The sequence below is a fragment of the Morchella importuna genome, assembly GCF_003444635.1.
Source record: "Morchella importuna strain M04M26 chromosome Unknown Morimp01GS001, whole genome shotgun sequence".
NCBI classification, from domain to species: domain Eukaryota; kingdom Fungi; phylum Ascomycota; class Pezizomycetes; order Pezizales; family Morchellaceae; genus Morchella; species Morchella importuna.
Genome location: NW_025763398.1, coordinates 2346979 through 2362603, shown reverse-complemented (window position 1 = coordinate 2362603; position 15625 = coordinate 2346979). Strand labels below are relative to the sequence as shown.

General features: G+C 43.5%; 5 protein-coding genes across 5 annotated transcripts; 2 read left to right on the top strand and 3 right to left on the bottom strand.

Moving 5' to 3' along the window:
- Window positions 1-527: 527 nt before the first annotated feature.
- On the bottom strand, window positions 528-3808 carry LAJ45_00598 (uncharacterized protein; the record flags this gene model as incomplete). The annotated part of the gene is made up of 6 exons (XM_046110199.1): window positions 528-553; window positions 641-1057; window positions 1151-1429; window positions 1494-1728; window positions 1795-3683; window positions 3751-3808. 6 exons carry the CDS (start codon window positions 3806-3808, stop codon window positions 528-530), a joined length of 2904 nt encoding a protein of 967 aa, XP_045976892.1.
- A 2346-nt stretch (window positions 3809-6154) lies between these two features.
- LAJ45_00597 (uncharacterized protein) lies at window positions 6155-8009 on the top strand (the record flags this gene model as incomplete). The annotated part of the gene is made up of 5 exons (XM_046110198.1): window positions 6155-6266; window positions 6339-7231; window positions 7289-7408; window positions 7481-7584; window positions 7646-8009. The coding sequence occupies 5 exons, from the start codon at window positions 6155-6157 to the stop codon at window positions 8007-8009; spliced, it is 1593 nt and encodes a 530-aa protein (XP_045976891.1).
- A 728-nt stretch (window positions 8010-8737) lies between these two features.
- On the bottom strand, window positions 8738-10065 carry LAJ45_00596 (uncharacterized protein; the record flags this gene model as incomplete). Its single annotated transcript, XM_046110197.1, has 5 exons — window positions 8738-8933; window positions 9004-9238; window positions 9301-9528; window positions 9602-9831; window positions 9890-10065. The coding sequence occupies 5 exons, from the start codon at window positions 10063-10065 to the stop codon at window positions 8738-8740; spliced, it is 1065 nt and encodes a 354-aa protein (XP_045976890.1).
- A 2012-nt stretch (window positions 10066-12077) lies between these two features.
- LAJ45_00595 (uncharacterized protein) lies at window positions 12078-13220 on the bottom strand (the record flags this gene model as incomplete). The annotated part of the gene is made up of 1 exon (XM_046110196.1): window positions 12078-13220. One exon carries the CDS (start codon window positions 13218-13220, stop codon window positions 12078-12080), a length of 1143 nt encoding a protein of 380 aa, XP_045976889.1.
- Window positions 13221-14445: 1225 nt separating this feature from the next.
- LAJ45_00594 (uncharacterized protein) lies at window positions 14446-14843 on the top strand (the record flags this gene model as incomplete). Its single annotated transcript, XM_046110195.1, has 3 exons — window positions 14446-14481; window positions 14542-14601; window positions 14658-14843. 3 exons carry the CDS (start codon window positions 14446-14448, stop codon window positions 14841-14843), a joined length of 282 nt encoding a protein of 93 aa, XP_045976888.1.
- Window positions 14844-15625: the final 782 nt, after the last annotated feature.

Sequence of the window (15625 nt, the reverse complement as noted above, 5' to 3'; positions counted from 1 at the left end):
CTGCATGCCAAGCACGAATTGGCAGTTAGCGCAGCATGGCTGGTCACTCGAATGGGTTAGCAGGCCAATTGTTGGAATTATGGGTGCGAGCCGCAGCTGGGAGCAATTTCCTACTACATGTAATCATATTTTGAGTCTCACTGACCTGAATAAAGGACTATGGCATATCCTCTAGATTGTAGTCAAGCAAGTCGATCAAGAAAGTTAGATCGTCGGATCCACATGTCTGTTATTTATTCATAACACTAATGTATCTATTAGGCAACACTCCCAATAACTAATGATGTGTTCCGTACATAATATAGACCACTTGCAAGTAACGATATATTTAGTCTTAAACCTCAATCTACACCGGGAACCTATGCCCAGCCCGATAGTCCAGCAGTCTTATCTCCTCATGAGAAAGACGCGTATAGGGCCATACAAATGAAATACTACAGAAAGTTATAACACACGAACTCCCATTACAATCCACTTCTGCAAATTCTTTGCCCGAGAATTTTGATGAATACGGTACTAGATGAAATTTAGGACTTGTTAGTAACTATGCAGTCTTAATAGTTAGCTACTAAATAGATATAAATCAGAGGAGCTACATAAGTACTACTTTCGGGTAGCTTTACTTGGTGTAAGAACTTACCGGTACTTGGTTTACTTGGTTTACTAAAACCGGGTGCGATAGGTGAAGTAGACGTGTTACGAGACGCGCTACTGCCAATCGATGCGGCCTGGTTAGGGTTGCCGGAAGGTGCTGGGGAAGAGGTACTGGTGAATAGACCCCCATTAGTATTGATGGCTGGTTTGGTGAAAATTGATGAGGTCTGGTTAGGATTGCTGGAAGGTGCTGGGGAAGAGGTACTGGTGAATAGACCCCCATTAGTATTGATGGCTGGTTTGGTGAAAATTGATGAGGTCTGGTTAGGATTGCTGGAAGGTGCTGGGGAAGAGGTACTGGTGAATAGGCCCCCATTAGGATTGATGGCTGGTTTGGTGCCAATTGATGAGGTCTGGTTAGGATTGCTGGAAGACGCTGTGGAAGAGGCACTGGTGAATAGACCTTTATTAGGATTGATGGCTGGTTTGGTGCCAATTGATGAGGCCTGGTTAGGATTGCCGAAAAGTGCTGTGGAAGAGGCACCGGCGAACAGACCCCCACCAGGATTGATGGCTGGTTTGGTGCCAGCCGCTGCGAGGTTTGCTCCTCCTGGTACAATTGGACTTTGGGACGTTTCTCCAGCAAATTTCACCCCCTTAGATACATCATTTGGTGTAGCGGAAATTCCAGTCCCAACAGGTTCTACCCCCGAAGGGTTCTCAAGTGCAGTCACGTCTTGAGTGGGCAAGTCTTCGAGGAGAGACGCAAGATCCTCAGAACCGATAAAGGATGTAAAGTAGTTCTGAGGTTTACCGACGGTAATGTATGTGCTTCCTATGACCCTCATGTAAGCTTGCAATTCATTGTCTGTGCAAGTAATAAGTCAAAAATAACATACTACTACCACACAACGCATCTCTACAGGCTTCAAGGGATGTTTGAAGGCCATTCTTCCTTACTTCTAACCGATTTCTCTGGTACCGGTCGTCTATCGACTCTGCTGCAATATCGGCAACTAGGCTTTCTGGAATGCGTGCTACAGTGGATTGTGAGAGAATTTCCCAGAGCTTGTCGAGTAGGTGACGCTCGATCACTTGGACGGTTACATTATGTATGAATACATTCAAGGAAACCTAAAAGGCTTTCCGTTAGGTTATTTCATTAGGAAAGCACGGAAATTTTTATCTTTGGCTGCATACCTGGTAAAAGGCACTCATTTCATCCAAAATCCCATCATAATCATTACCATTATCGATATTATAACCCAAGTCCTCTGAGATTAATGAAGTAAGTGTAGCACAAAACTTGTCTGGCTCCAAGGTAACCGGTCCGTTGGCCCAGCCAAAAGGTTCGCTGGCTTGAATGGCGAGTTTGCAATCCTTCTCTATTTTTTTACTTAAAATAGCGTTCCTCCTTTCTAGAAATTCATTATTCGAAGTAATCATGTGTACATGTAATGATCTCTCGGCGAGTAACCTTTTTAGTTCATCACTAGCGTGAACAAATCTTGCACGCATTTGTTCGTCAATCAGGTGTGAGAATACTAAATCAACAATTTCGGTTTTTGATATGATGTGTTGGAATAAGACTTGCAGAAATTTGCGGCAAACTTTCCACGTTTTATCGAGGTGGCTTTGAGCTAAAGCCTCCCATGGTTTGGATTGTTCTTTGAGAAGCTCGCTGACAATGAGGAGGCTGTAAGTTCCTGGAAGGTTGCGACTACGACTATCAAATAAAAAAGTCTTTACCCATGAGGCAGCTTCTTTCCGAGTGATAGTTTCTGGGAATCCTAGCCCCTTCTGCCCCCCGTGCTGCAATCCGGATCCATGTTCCGTTTGATCTGATAATATCTGCTTTAGATGTCCTCGTGACTTCATCTCTTTAGCAAATGAAGCGTTTAAATCTTGAATAACCGCACGTAGTCGTTTGAGCTTTCTTTCAATGCTTGCTCCATCCCTGAAAAAGTCGTCTGTGTATACTCCGCAGAGGGCGGCCCTACATAAGTGTCCAAAATCATCGCTAACCGTAGACAAGAATTCCCGTTGCTCAGCTATAGTCGATCGCCGCTTCCCCATATTCCGGAGCTGAGTTTCACAATCCTCAAGTGCACCAACTCCTTTCTCGTAAATATCAGACGAGGCGGCTTTGATGTGGCCAAACATCAGTGAGCTTAGTTTTGAACGCAGACTTGAGATACCCAATATGCTCCGTGGAACTTCTTCCCAGGTATGTGTTTCGAAGAACGAGTTTTCCTGAAGGCATCGATCCTCGAAATTCAAGTTTCGTTCCTTTCCGTTCATAAGGACATGCCAACCTAGTTCAAGGTACTCATCCTCATTTTTTGCTAATTTGATAACACTCCGCTCCACACCACATTCGAGCACGTCCGGGTTTAATGTGATGACCCCTAGAATGCGTGTATCGTCTGGGTTCATCTCTCTTGCAAATCTGAGAGCAGACTTGGGTGTTGTATCATCGCCCTTGGCAGTGACTACGGCGAGAATGGTAGTTCCTGGGTCAGACGTGATTTTGTGTATGTATTCGTTGTCCTTGTAGGCCGTTTTCGACAAAGGAAGGTTGATTATTGAGAGTTCAGGTCCATTAGGATCAGTGAGAACAATGCGAAGAACATCACCGCTAACGCCCTCAGGATCTATAACTATGTATTCATCCGCCGACTCGATCAAGGAAGGAAGGTCTCTGAAACTCTCAGAATCTAAATATTTCTTGAACTTTGCGATTCTGAGCTTTTCATCCTCGGGATGACTGTCGACAGGAATAATTTCTACTGAGAGCTTTGCCTCTTGTCCGCGGTTGAAAACAATATGTATTGGGAATTTCACATCGTTCTCTGGAAATGATATTTCTGTTATGGCTTCAAGGACTGCTCTTTTCCCCAATTGGCATTCACCGTAAACAAGGAGGTGAGGATGTGGCGGGGTATCTGCACAACGCAGCGCAATGTTGGGGTGATATGTGCGAAGTTTGTTGATTTCATCGAGAAGACGAAAGGTCTTATGATTTTGAAGAGTGTTTAATCTTGTATGAGAGATCTGACCAGGCGTCGCTAGTACTGTGCTGACGTTGGCTAGGACGTATTTAACCTCTAGTGTGAGCTTTATAATTGACGCGATTTATACACATAGACAGCTTACCCAAACTAAATTCAGAACTATGAACTGAGCTTCCGGGAGTAATTGATGGGGATTGCATTGCAGTGTTCATCAAAATACGGGGTTTATAAATAAGAAAGTGTGGATTCGTGGTACTGTTATCAAAGCTGTTTCTCTGGGGTTCTTATATACATGTATGTGTGTACGTATATTAGGTAGTTCTAATTAAAGGAGGGGTAACTAGTGCTTTTAAACGTACATACATGTAGTATGCACATGAAACCTATTATACTCGCGCGTTAAGAGGTTTTGCTACCAAGAATTCTCGGGGCTTAATTAACGCGCGAGTACTCTACTCGTAATCTCATAGCATCTCTGAACACAACCAGTATTGCATGACATACAAAGAGGCGGATTTGGCGCTTTTTTGTATGGTATGTAACAGCAGTCGTGTTCGGAAACGTCATGAATTTACAAGTACTCGTATTTTGCTGAAGCTTGCAATTGTAAACTGGGCCAATATTGCATACAATACTAGCAATTGGCGCCGGCGCGTTTTTCTATGGTATACAATAGCAGTTGTGTCCACAAACGTCAGGAAAATACGGATACGCCAGTGTAGTTTTGTAACACCTAGGCGCGCGCGCATACACGTATACGTACATACAATTTAATCTATATGTAACTCACTGGTTCCGTGCGTTTCAAGGATCGGGTAGAATAGACTACAGCTAACTGCGCGTGATCATATAAGTAAGCATGTGTCGCCTTAGACTTGAAGCCTATTTACTTCAGGTATTTACATCAGCGGGCAATGCTCCTACTAGTACTATACGAACCATGACCATGATTGGATAATTGTTATTATCATCGCCATTATTATTATGATGTTCCACATCAACCTGTTCAGTATATATAAGTCTAAAGCATGGGTTTGGCTTATGATCTTGTCTTATTGTGGTGCCGAACTTGCCCATCTCATTTTACCAGCTCAAGCTCATGACAAGCGTATCTGATATCCATTTACGAGTGACAGTCTATGATATAGGTGAGCATACATATCTTTATCCGGACATACACACAGTGTAATCATGATTAACAATAGGTGAAATTCTCTCACAAAATCTAGGTTCAAGTTAGTAAATACATGGCTAAATATGGATACCAATCTTGGCAATGTCAAAACAGACTTGAGCCTGGTAAGAATTGGTCTTAATTAAGCTGGCTAATCTCGATCATTGGAGGTTCAGATTCCTGGGCTTGAGCCTGCTATCATGAGGCAAGACTAGGAGCCAGTTGCACGTCTCAATCGATCAAGCGGAACACTGGACAATCACCACTTGTATACTGCAGCAGCCAAAAAGGAGAGGAGGCCGGAATGACTTAAAACAATAGGTAGTTATATATATAGAAACGCATGCCTGGGTAAAAAGAGATGAATAATTAGAACTGACTCTAATATTTCCTTAATTAAGTCTGGAGGGGTGAGGTCGTTTGCCTGGGCTATAGTACAGTGTTCTGAATCATGAAGATCACCGACTTGAATCAGAATCAGAATCTCAGTGAATTCAGTCGACACACTTTATAGTCCACGACTGCAGTGCTAGGGTGGGGTGCAGTCTCGCAGAATTCTATGTCGCTTTACCCGTATCTCTGTATTATAAGGGGTATAGCTAGAATACGAAGCTTACGACATTTTTTCGTATAGTTTTCTTAGGAAGGAATGCAGCTTTGATCAGGATTGTATTGTTTCAATAAATTCTATCATAGGAGGTACTACCTACCATGAGAGGTTATGCCATAGTCTACGACTGCATGCAGAGTTTTGTACCTAGAAACAATAAAACTACATGATTTAAAAAAAAAAAAAAAAAAAAAAAAAAACCTACCATGAGGTTACTTATACTTATATTCGTGTAGATACTACACAGCTAAAATAACCGGCTCTTATATAGATCTGCCAGCCAACTAATCAAATATTGTAAATGTCAGAATTGTCAGGTGGATGCGTACATGTATGTGCCAGATCAATGAATCTCACGGTTGTGGATTGCCCGGGAGTTGATCAATTTCCCGATCGATTAATCTCGCTGTGAAGGAGACACGGAACTCCGTGTCACTATTCACACTCCAGGGATTGCGGCCGCAACCAAAAATTCCGAACATCATGCGTTCATACCTAATAAATGCTCAGATCAGTAACTGTAACGCCTGTAACACGCATACAAATAGATAAAGTGAGTCAATATCAAGTTCCCCCTGCTCGGAGTCCGGAAGAAAGTAGAGTAGATAAAACACGTCGGAATCCCTTCGCCACCGGAGTTCCATAAGCTTTTACGTACGGAGAAGCACTACTACCTACTAGCTTGCAATCAAGCCAGCATCGAGCTACATCATTACTATACTACTGCCGCTACTACTAATACCGCATACTTACACTTCCGTGATGCCCCAGAACGCACTTTGGGAATCAGCGCCGACTACATCGGCCCCGGCATCGGCTACTGGCGAGCACGAAGGCTTCAAATGCTCAATATGCAGCAAGTCATTCGAACAGAGTTTGTTATTTCTCTTGCACGATGAGGATGGGAGGTTGCCACTGCGCGATAGCTAGCTGACCTTTCATCTAGGGTCTTCTCGCGACCGACATCTTAGACGATGCAGGCAAAAGCAGCTCACAGGAACAATACCACGAAAGAAGAGCTGTGCTCTCTGTACACAGGCGAAGACACGGTGTGATCTTAAGACTCCGGCATGCACTCGATGCAAAACGAAGGGTCTCGAATGCCAGTACTACGCACCGCCAATGCATGGAGCTCCCGCTCCGGCTCCAGCTCCAGCTCCCACAGTGTCACTACAACCAGCGCCCATAGTTCAAACCGCCAATACTACTAACGCTACTGTTAGCGAAGAAATATCACTTCCAACACCAGCTCCGACAGATAATGAGCATGTTGAAGATGCTAACGAAGAGTCGAATTTCGCTTCACTTGGAGTCGTTGACTGGGGAGAGATGAGTAATAGTCTGTTAGACTGGTCACCCATGTTCGTGCCTGTAGGGGCACAAACACCAACAAACAATGGAGGGCTGGAAACGCCCTTAAGCACCCCACAGTCATGTGAAGACGGCCATCCAAATTCCATGCCCAATCTTTGTGAGCCCGGTCCCCACACAGAGTGCGGCAATCACTTCCGTACGGCGGGCCAGCTTACCCGACTAGTCTCCGTCGAGTCGTTTACCCATATGCGACACCGGCTTAGCACCGAGTCCGCAGAAATGAGAAAGAGTTATTTTAACAAGTTTAACTTCATGAACCGGGTCCTTAAAGCATACCCAAAGATGATGGTCGCAGGAAATATGTTACCACCATTCGTGCATCCGTCCTCCATGCTACCGGGGAAGATTACAGAAGCGCTGGCGAATTGTAAGGGCCTGGTGCAGATGTACAAAACTATGGGGGCGGAAAATAGGCAATTTGTTATGAAAACTATTGCACAGGAACATGATAGGATATTACAACAAGTAAGGAAACATGCTTACGATGAACTTTCGGGCCTCCACTGATCCCTATATGCGTAGTATATGACATGTAACGATGTAGAGATGTTGTCTATGTTACAAGCCGCGGTTGTATATGGAATTGTTCGGTATTTTGAAAACGATCCTATGATGGATAAATCAATCCTCATGCAGATTGAAGTATGCAGCATATCCTCACCTTGAGGACTAAGAGCTATGGGCAAGAATCTTCATTAATATTGTCGGGTTTAGACTATCGCGTTCAATGTAAGCCTTGGCGGCCTAATGGCGAAAGGAGAGCAGGAGAACACTCGTCCAGTCTGGGAAGAATGGGTGCTCGCCGAATCGAAGCGACGGTATGCCTTGGTTGCTTGTACAATGAAGTGTACTTGCTAATACCTTTTACCTACTCTATAGAACATTAGTCACGCTATATATGCTCGATGCATCATTCCACTTCAGCCGAGGACTGGAAACACTAACTTCCTACGAGATGGCAGATCTTCCGCTTCCAACCGTAAGACATCTATGGGAAGGTATGGACCGTACAAAATGGGAATACGACTACGAGGGATACCTTGCTGCACTAAATGGTCAAAGATTACCTCGAATGCAAGATGCTTGGCCGCCAAATACAGCCTTGGTGGAAGAATGGTATGCGGGGATGGACTCTTTTGGTGTCACACTTTTGGCTCTGTGCGAAAATTGCCCGCACAAAGAAGAACACGCGCGGATTGCGCAGGCTCGACAGGCTGTTCGTTTAGGGCTCTCTGTTGTTTGAAGGGTTTAGTTTTATAATCATGATAATCTCACTTGAAAGAATAATTTTGGAAATCCACAACATGGCATCTGGTGGTTGGCCCTTACGAACTGTGTGGATGATCCTGAGTGATATCTTATGATCTCATCCGGGTCCTTTTTGGTGGATCTAGAGGTCTAACTTTAAGTAATGAAGACTATCAGAGAGGACTTGACTTTCGGTCGTCTCTTTTTCTTTCGTTATAGATGTGAAAACATTAAATATACACGTAGGTGTAGCTAATGGTGTGATTAGTAACGTCTCGGAGAAGGGCCAGGGAAAGGTGAACTTTATTCAGTTCCCTTCCGTCTGTTTGTGAAGCCCTCGTATTTGGTAGATACGGATAGGTGATAGTGATGCAGGTGGCCACTTCATTTATTGATAATACTAGTAGAGAAATTATGAATATAGGAGTGCTCATGATCTGGAGGAAGTTATTCATGGCTATGTTTAGAATTGCTAGCTAGTATGATTCTAAGTTAAGGCTAAACATCCAAAACTTTGTACACATTTATGTAGGGCGGGAACAAAATATTTTAACAGTAAGTATGTAGTAACTAAGCTAGTAATTTATCGATTAATTTGAACACATTCTCAGTAACCTCAAATATATGTCTACATTCTCTATCTAAAAAGGTAAAAAGGAGACTTCGTATTGTAGGAATCTGCCCTCTCTTCTAAATAGTAAAAAGAAAATCACTTCCCTCGGCCTAAACATAAACCGGTCTGACCTGCTCCACAAACAAACTTGTTGAAAAATAGTGGGTTTCCGGATGATTGATCCTAAACCGTGCAGGACAGAAACTACTCGTACAACTCGAACTTATTTGATAATCGCTATTCTGACTGGGCGATATATCACCAAAGGCCTCAAAGAGTATTGATTCTGCGGATAGTGTACCATGGCTTTTTCAAAACGTTAGAAACAAGTACAGGAACACAAACCTTCTATATACGGGAGTCTGGCTGTAAATACATCGTAAATCCACCCATCAAACAATCCAAACAAAGCGTCCGGGCTGCTTCCGACTTCGGTTCTGACGATTCTAACCAAGCCGCCCTTGCGGGGAATTCCAGGAGTTCGTGGGTAATATCACATGTAGTCGGGAGATCCGAAAGAGTATCGAGCGACTTAGTCGGAAGCGCCGGTTTTTGGTCTGACCCGCTATAATTACCCGAATCATTGGGCCTTTTGGCAGACTCTTGCTCCCCTAAGCTAGGGAACGATAAAGACGACGTGAATTCTTGAATGAATAAATTGTGGCGGGGGTACGTCTCTTCTGCACTATTTGATTGACCCAGAGAAACATCGTGGGGGAATATTCTAGATCTCCTATACTACTTAATTGATCTGGGGAAGCACCACCGATGCTATTCTCTCTAGGAGAAGACGGTTTGCTGTAAACTATGGGACTTGGTGCACCTCCCTCCGACCCGGAGCTGGAGTCATCCGAACTATTGGATGACCTTGGAGTGGAGTAATCGACATCTGACGGGGTAGCTAATATGTTTTAGATAAATTTTCAAGATTAACGCGTATAATAACCCCAGCAAAATATGAGGATTGAACATACACACTGGCGGCTGTAGCTTATACCATTCTGGTGCCTCTCCTGTTCCATTATATCTCTTCCGGCCGCGCTTAAGCGTTTCTTTTTTCACTCGTTGGCCTTTGAATCGAAAGACTGTCGATTTCCCCGCTAGTTTTCTATCGTCCTGAATCCGTAGCATTTTCAACATCTTTATACGCTTGAGATTCTTCCCAAGCCCCCACTTGGCGATGGCAGCTTTACACTGCTTCGGCCTGAGAATGAAACATTAACACCGAAATATATAAAGAATTGCCACAAATGCATTTATACCTCGCATAGAACCTGTAGTCCTTTGCCATTATCCTCCTGACATCGTTTAGGTTATACTTATCGGTAAAATATAATCTGGTGAAGTTTTCGCGTTGTGGTTCCCAGTCTTTAGCCTTGATGACCCGGGGAGTAAAGTCCTTTTCCCACTCTTGTAGACCAGAATTCGAGGAGTTCATCTTCTATGATATATATAGTAAAGGGACTCTGAAGATCGGACGAGTGACTAGTGTTTAGCTATGTATATTGGTATATTGATATTGAGTTGTGGTTGGTAGGGAGCTAGCATGATCTACTCTATATATATAATGCATAAACTTGCACGAGGCTGTATATTTAAATAGTAGTCCAAGCGAGGATAAGTACATATATGATTAAGCGTGCTGGGTTCGTGGGGTACACCTACTCTACATGCTGTATTCGACTTATCGTCATACATGTATGTGTTTACCTGCTAGGTCCCTTTGTTAACCCCACACACCACCCGCAAAAAAAAAAGGACTTTGCATCGGTGTTGGTAACGAGTCCCGGGGGTCCTAACGATTCATTTTGGGGTCGATCGGGGTCATAACGATTTTGATGGGACCGTGTCTTCGGCCGGTCATAATGTAGGTCGTATCAGTGCCAAGAAAGGCGATTCTGGAAGAATAATACAGAGGTTTCTCAGGTGTATCTTATAACTTGATGATACGACCCTGGAAGTGGATATGGGTCATTACTTTTTACAATCTGTACGCTGGGTCTCGGCTGGGTCGTTACAGGTCGTGGGGTCATTACACGGTGCCCTACCGTCCACAACCCGCTGCAAGGAACCATGTTTGAAATGCGCCCACCCCCCGGCCCCCACAAAAAAACAAAAACATTGATCACCACCTGAACCGTGCGCTAGTCTAAATCCAAATAACTACTTACGCACACACGTAGATAAGAAATCGATATGTGGGGGGCCGGCAATAGGCCATAGGTAGAAGCCGAAAACGACAGCCTTAAACAGCGGGAGGCTTCAGGTTGTTCCCAAGCACCGCATTTTACCGGCCGTGTCTTCAAAATCATCGTTGCGATTGAGTGGCTGCATGTATGTATGTACAGTACATATGTTTGTACTATGTAGTACAGGGGTTGCGCCCTTCGCTCTTGGTCTTCCCACGATACCCCCACGGCCGGTCTCTTATGATATGACGGTAAACATTTATGACGACCGTCGATACCCGTTTTATACCATTAAGATGGTATGATACATCTGAGTCAGCGAAGAGACATAAAATTTGTGCATGGCATGTTTGCCTGTGGCCTGCCTCCCTGAGGTTTTGCACCAATATCGTTTGCAAACGGTTACAGTACGGTAGAAAACTTGTTCAGAGACATAGACACGGGAAGTGAGACGACTTTGCAGCTATGATGAGCAGAAATGCTGTTGCTACAAACCTTAGAGGAATTTTCTTTTCTTTTTTCCTTTCAGGTATTCTGCATGGTACTTTATTGACTGTCGACCCCCCAAAGATTCCAGCTTCCTCCATACTGTACCATAGTAAATTTCGGCGGAAATACCCCCCGGTACGACTAATTAACAAGTTAGAGAAAGGGGAACCGGTGTAAGCAATGTAGAGCGGACTCGCTCTTACCAGCCAATTACAAGCCGAACAGGCATATATCTCGAGTGAGCACCGGAACTTAATTAAGAGACACATGTGCTCATTGATCCCATCGATCCCATCGAGATCACCAACTCGGTGACTAGATTCTAGACCCAAAGCCGTGATCAAGTGTTACTCATAAATAATCACTCGAATCTCATATCCCTGTTTCTAGGAACACTACTGGACAAATTCAACTAAAAGCCGCTTCCGCTCTTACATGTATGGACAAGTGCCAAAGGAGCGCTAAAACTTACAATATTTGCAGCCTTAAGAGGATACAGAAAACTCCCACATATGCAAGGTAGAGAATTGTGAAATCTCAATACAGAGAAAAGACAAGCATTCACTATTTACTGCTTCCATCATCTACCTAAAGACCATTATAATTATACTCAACTGTGAGTAAAGAAATTGGAAAACATAAACAGAAGGAGATCAAAGAATTATGCGCATTAATCCTGCAACAACACCGATTTTCGATATACTTGAAAACACAAGAAAAAGCCTTCCGAAATAAAACTCTCTGCCCTGATGTCCTTTAAACCCCACCCAGATCACACCGATACGCCTTCATCTCCAAACACAACTTCTCCAACCCCTATATCAGGGGCTTTATGTTCCTCAATCTTTCCAATATGAGGAGACATGGAAGCGCATGAAATTGGTCTGATGTCAACAGACTTGACAGAAACATTTCCTGACCCGGTCATAAGCCCGTCCCCGAGAAGAATCGCATTGTCGTCCGTGATAGACTCTTCGCTTCCTGGAGTAGTTGGTTCACGAGAGGTATATAAGCTGTCTAGATCTTCTATGCTGAACGAGCCGGAGGATCCATCTTCGGTTAAAGATGTTTTGGGAACCGTTGTTGTTTCGACTGCCAATTCCAGCCCAATCTCTAAATCTCCACCTAATTGCAAAGCCCGTGGATTCCGGCTCATGCTTTTGTTGATAGATCTGTTTGCCACCATAGAACACCCGTAACCCCCCTCAGCAGCCTCGATAGCACAAAAGTATTCGTGGTGTTTATTGCAAAGCCTTTTTCTTGCCCCCTCCCTGTACTCAACCTCTAAAGTGAACCATGGCAATAAAGTCTCTCCTCGAGTCCCCTCCCGCGGCAGGTTCCAGTAGTGTAGGACAAGTTGCTCTTGCCAATCGCTATTCTCCATCATCCACTGCACAAGTAGAGTTCTTCCCCTCAATCTACTCGGCTTTTTCGTCGCCTTCCGAATCCTGCGTTGTAATACCCCATTCATATCACGTTCGACTATTGGCTCCTCATAGGGCTTTATCCAGAGGTAAATGTCTGTCTCTTTCTCCCATGACTCCGCAAATAAACCCATAGTCTGTTCGTGTTTGTGGATAAGGCCGCAAAGATGGCGATAAATTACCCAAGCTGAATCTGAGCTAACAATCTCTGGCGGTACATTTAAAGTCTCAACATAGTTCTTAGAAAGAAACATGAGATAGCTTCTCGGGGTGAATGTAAACTTGATAGCGGCTCCTGGCTTTACGTTGAGTTTTATCTTCGTATATGTAGAGAATGTGCTTTTTAGAGCGCCGTTGCATTTCGAAAAGTATCTTGGGCCTATCTCCGTTTGAACGCCTTTAAGTATTTGTTTCTTCTTTGATTTGATCCTGAAAAATCGTTTGACTATGTATCCATTCTTCCTGAAGAAACCCGGGACTCTTTTGAGCATGGTGAAAAGGAAAATGAAAAAAAAGAGATCAGTAAAGACTATAAGGCTGTTGAGTTATTGTGGCTTTCGATGTATGCGTTGAAACCAAAAGATTGGAAAATGGCTGTTGTTAAACTCGATAAATAGCTGTGAGAAAACATGTAAGACCATGATACCTCAAGAGGGATGGGGAAGAATTACTCGGTTAGAGCGTTTATATCGATAACTTTCAGATGAGATCGATTTTGGATGTGGATAGATGGAATTTAGTTTGAAATAAATGGGTTTGAATTGATTGTGGGGGAATGGAAGCTAGTTGTGGAGGAATGAAGGGAGTGAAGGGTATAAGTAAGGGATACGGGGAGCATGGCAAGTATAAGTTCCGTCATTTTTCAGTATTACGTAGTCGGTAAATAGGGTCCGTGGGGTCACCTAACCCCGGGTACGGCTTGCTAGGCGTTTTGAATATCGAAGCACGACACAATACCCAAATGGGCCATGGCACCCCAAACACCGCGAGCTGGATACGCCTAAAGCGAAACGAGCACTGATTAGATCATAATGACAACATATACGTGTAGTACCATGGCTATATAAAAGTGGTAAAATCGCCTTAGAACATGTGGAGCATATCGCCCCATATATATATATATATATAGAACCACCCCCCGCGCTCCAGATCATCTAGATCAGATTATACTATAACCAGGATGAAGAATGATTGATCGACTGTGGAAATTCCTAAGTATGAACGTTGTGATACAACGATAATATTAAGATAGACAAAAGTCTCTTAACTATGTAGTACTTACTGCTTGCTCTTTTCTTCTTTTCTTCTCTGTTGAATACCATAGTGCCACATAGCTACAGTACTGTACTTGGTTAATAACACACGGATCCCCACGTTCCCTTACAAAATGTCTTCCCCCTTCTTTTTATTTTATTTACTTCTCTGTACTGTATTTCAGTTTAAAGTTAGTTTACTGGGCCTCGAAATATTATCCCTTGCGTGGGTTGAACTGCGGTTAAACCTGATTTTTTGAATATCAGTTGTATATAAAACATGTCGGTCATAATATCTCACTCGGCCTAATGAAACCTTTCTAGATGTGCGCTAACCGCATTCATCACGGCAACTTCCGAAAATAACAATAGTTCAAGCTCATCTCTACCTCAGCTCTCAAACCACTAAACACAACTCTACTCCACGCGCATAAAAAAAAAAAAAACTACTATTCAATAAAATATGAGTCAAATTCAAACCATCGTTAATGGTTTCATCGTATGTGCATACCTCTATTTAATCACCTGAAAGAACTTTACTCACACCCAAAATTAAAAGGATTTCGAAGGGCAAAATCTCGCTGAATCCCTAACCACCACCATCATCGCCTTTACAGGAGTACATTGCCCTACAATCTCGCCGCTAGTATATCTACTAACAAATATATAAACCAGATCTTAGCCTTCATCGCAGGCTGGGTCCTATCAGATCTTAAATATACCGTCTACGTTGGCCTGAGTGGCACTACGCTCGCTTTTCTGGCGGTTGTGCCCCCATGGCCGATGTACAATAGGAATCCGCTGGTGTGGGCTTCGGTTATGGATCCGGAAGGGAAAGCGGAGACCAAGAAGGATAAATGAAGAGGAAGAAGCAGAAGGAGGATATATTTGGCAGGGCATCAACTACGTATGATAGGTTGCGAACACCATGGTTGCTGGACAGTCGCGAATATGCTGCCCCCATCATTAGTCACCCAAGTGTAAAATCATTACTTGCCTCACTAAAAGATCTTACTAGAGGATCGTTATCCCAAGGTTCGGATATCCTGCCCCCTACTAAGCTGCCTCCCCAATCATCAAGCCCAGGCAGGCATTTCCAACCACCCGCACACGCACCCTAACCCTGAGAGCCTGGTAGTCTGACGCGAGACTACCGGGCTCTTTCCTGTAGAGAAATCACAAAATCAGAAATAGCTCTTCGAGTATTATTTCTCTCGGAGCTCTTACCACGGAGTAAAAAAAAAAGAAAAAAAGAAAAAAAGGTACTGCAAGTATTTCTTTGATTAAACAACCCTATTTGACCTACATTAGTACTAAATCACGGGTTTAATTTATGTAGCTCATCGCAAGAACCCAAAGGTATATCAATATATTGTGTCACCATTAATAGTCATAGAGTTCTACTAGCCCGGTTAAGTCCCACCTTCTGATGAAGGGCCGGGCCAAGTTCAAAGTCAGTCGTATTATCAGAATATAATCATGCTATTACCACCAAACATATATATATATATATATCGTTCGTAGGGTATTTAGGGTAACAGTACTTTTGAAATCAATAGACTGCGTCTATAGATCGACCGCGTGATTTTTCATGATGTTGCGCTATGTATATATCTACCAATCAATTTAAACACCGTCGCTTC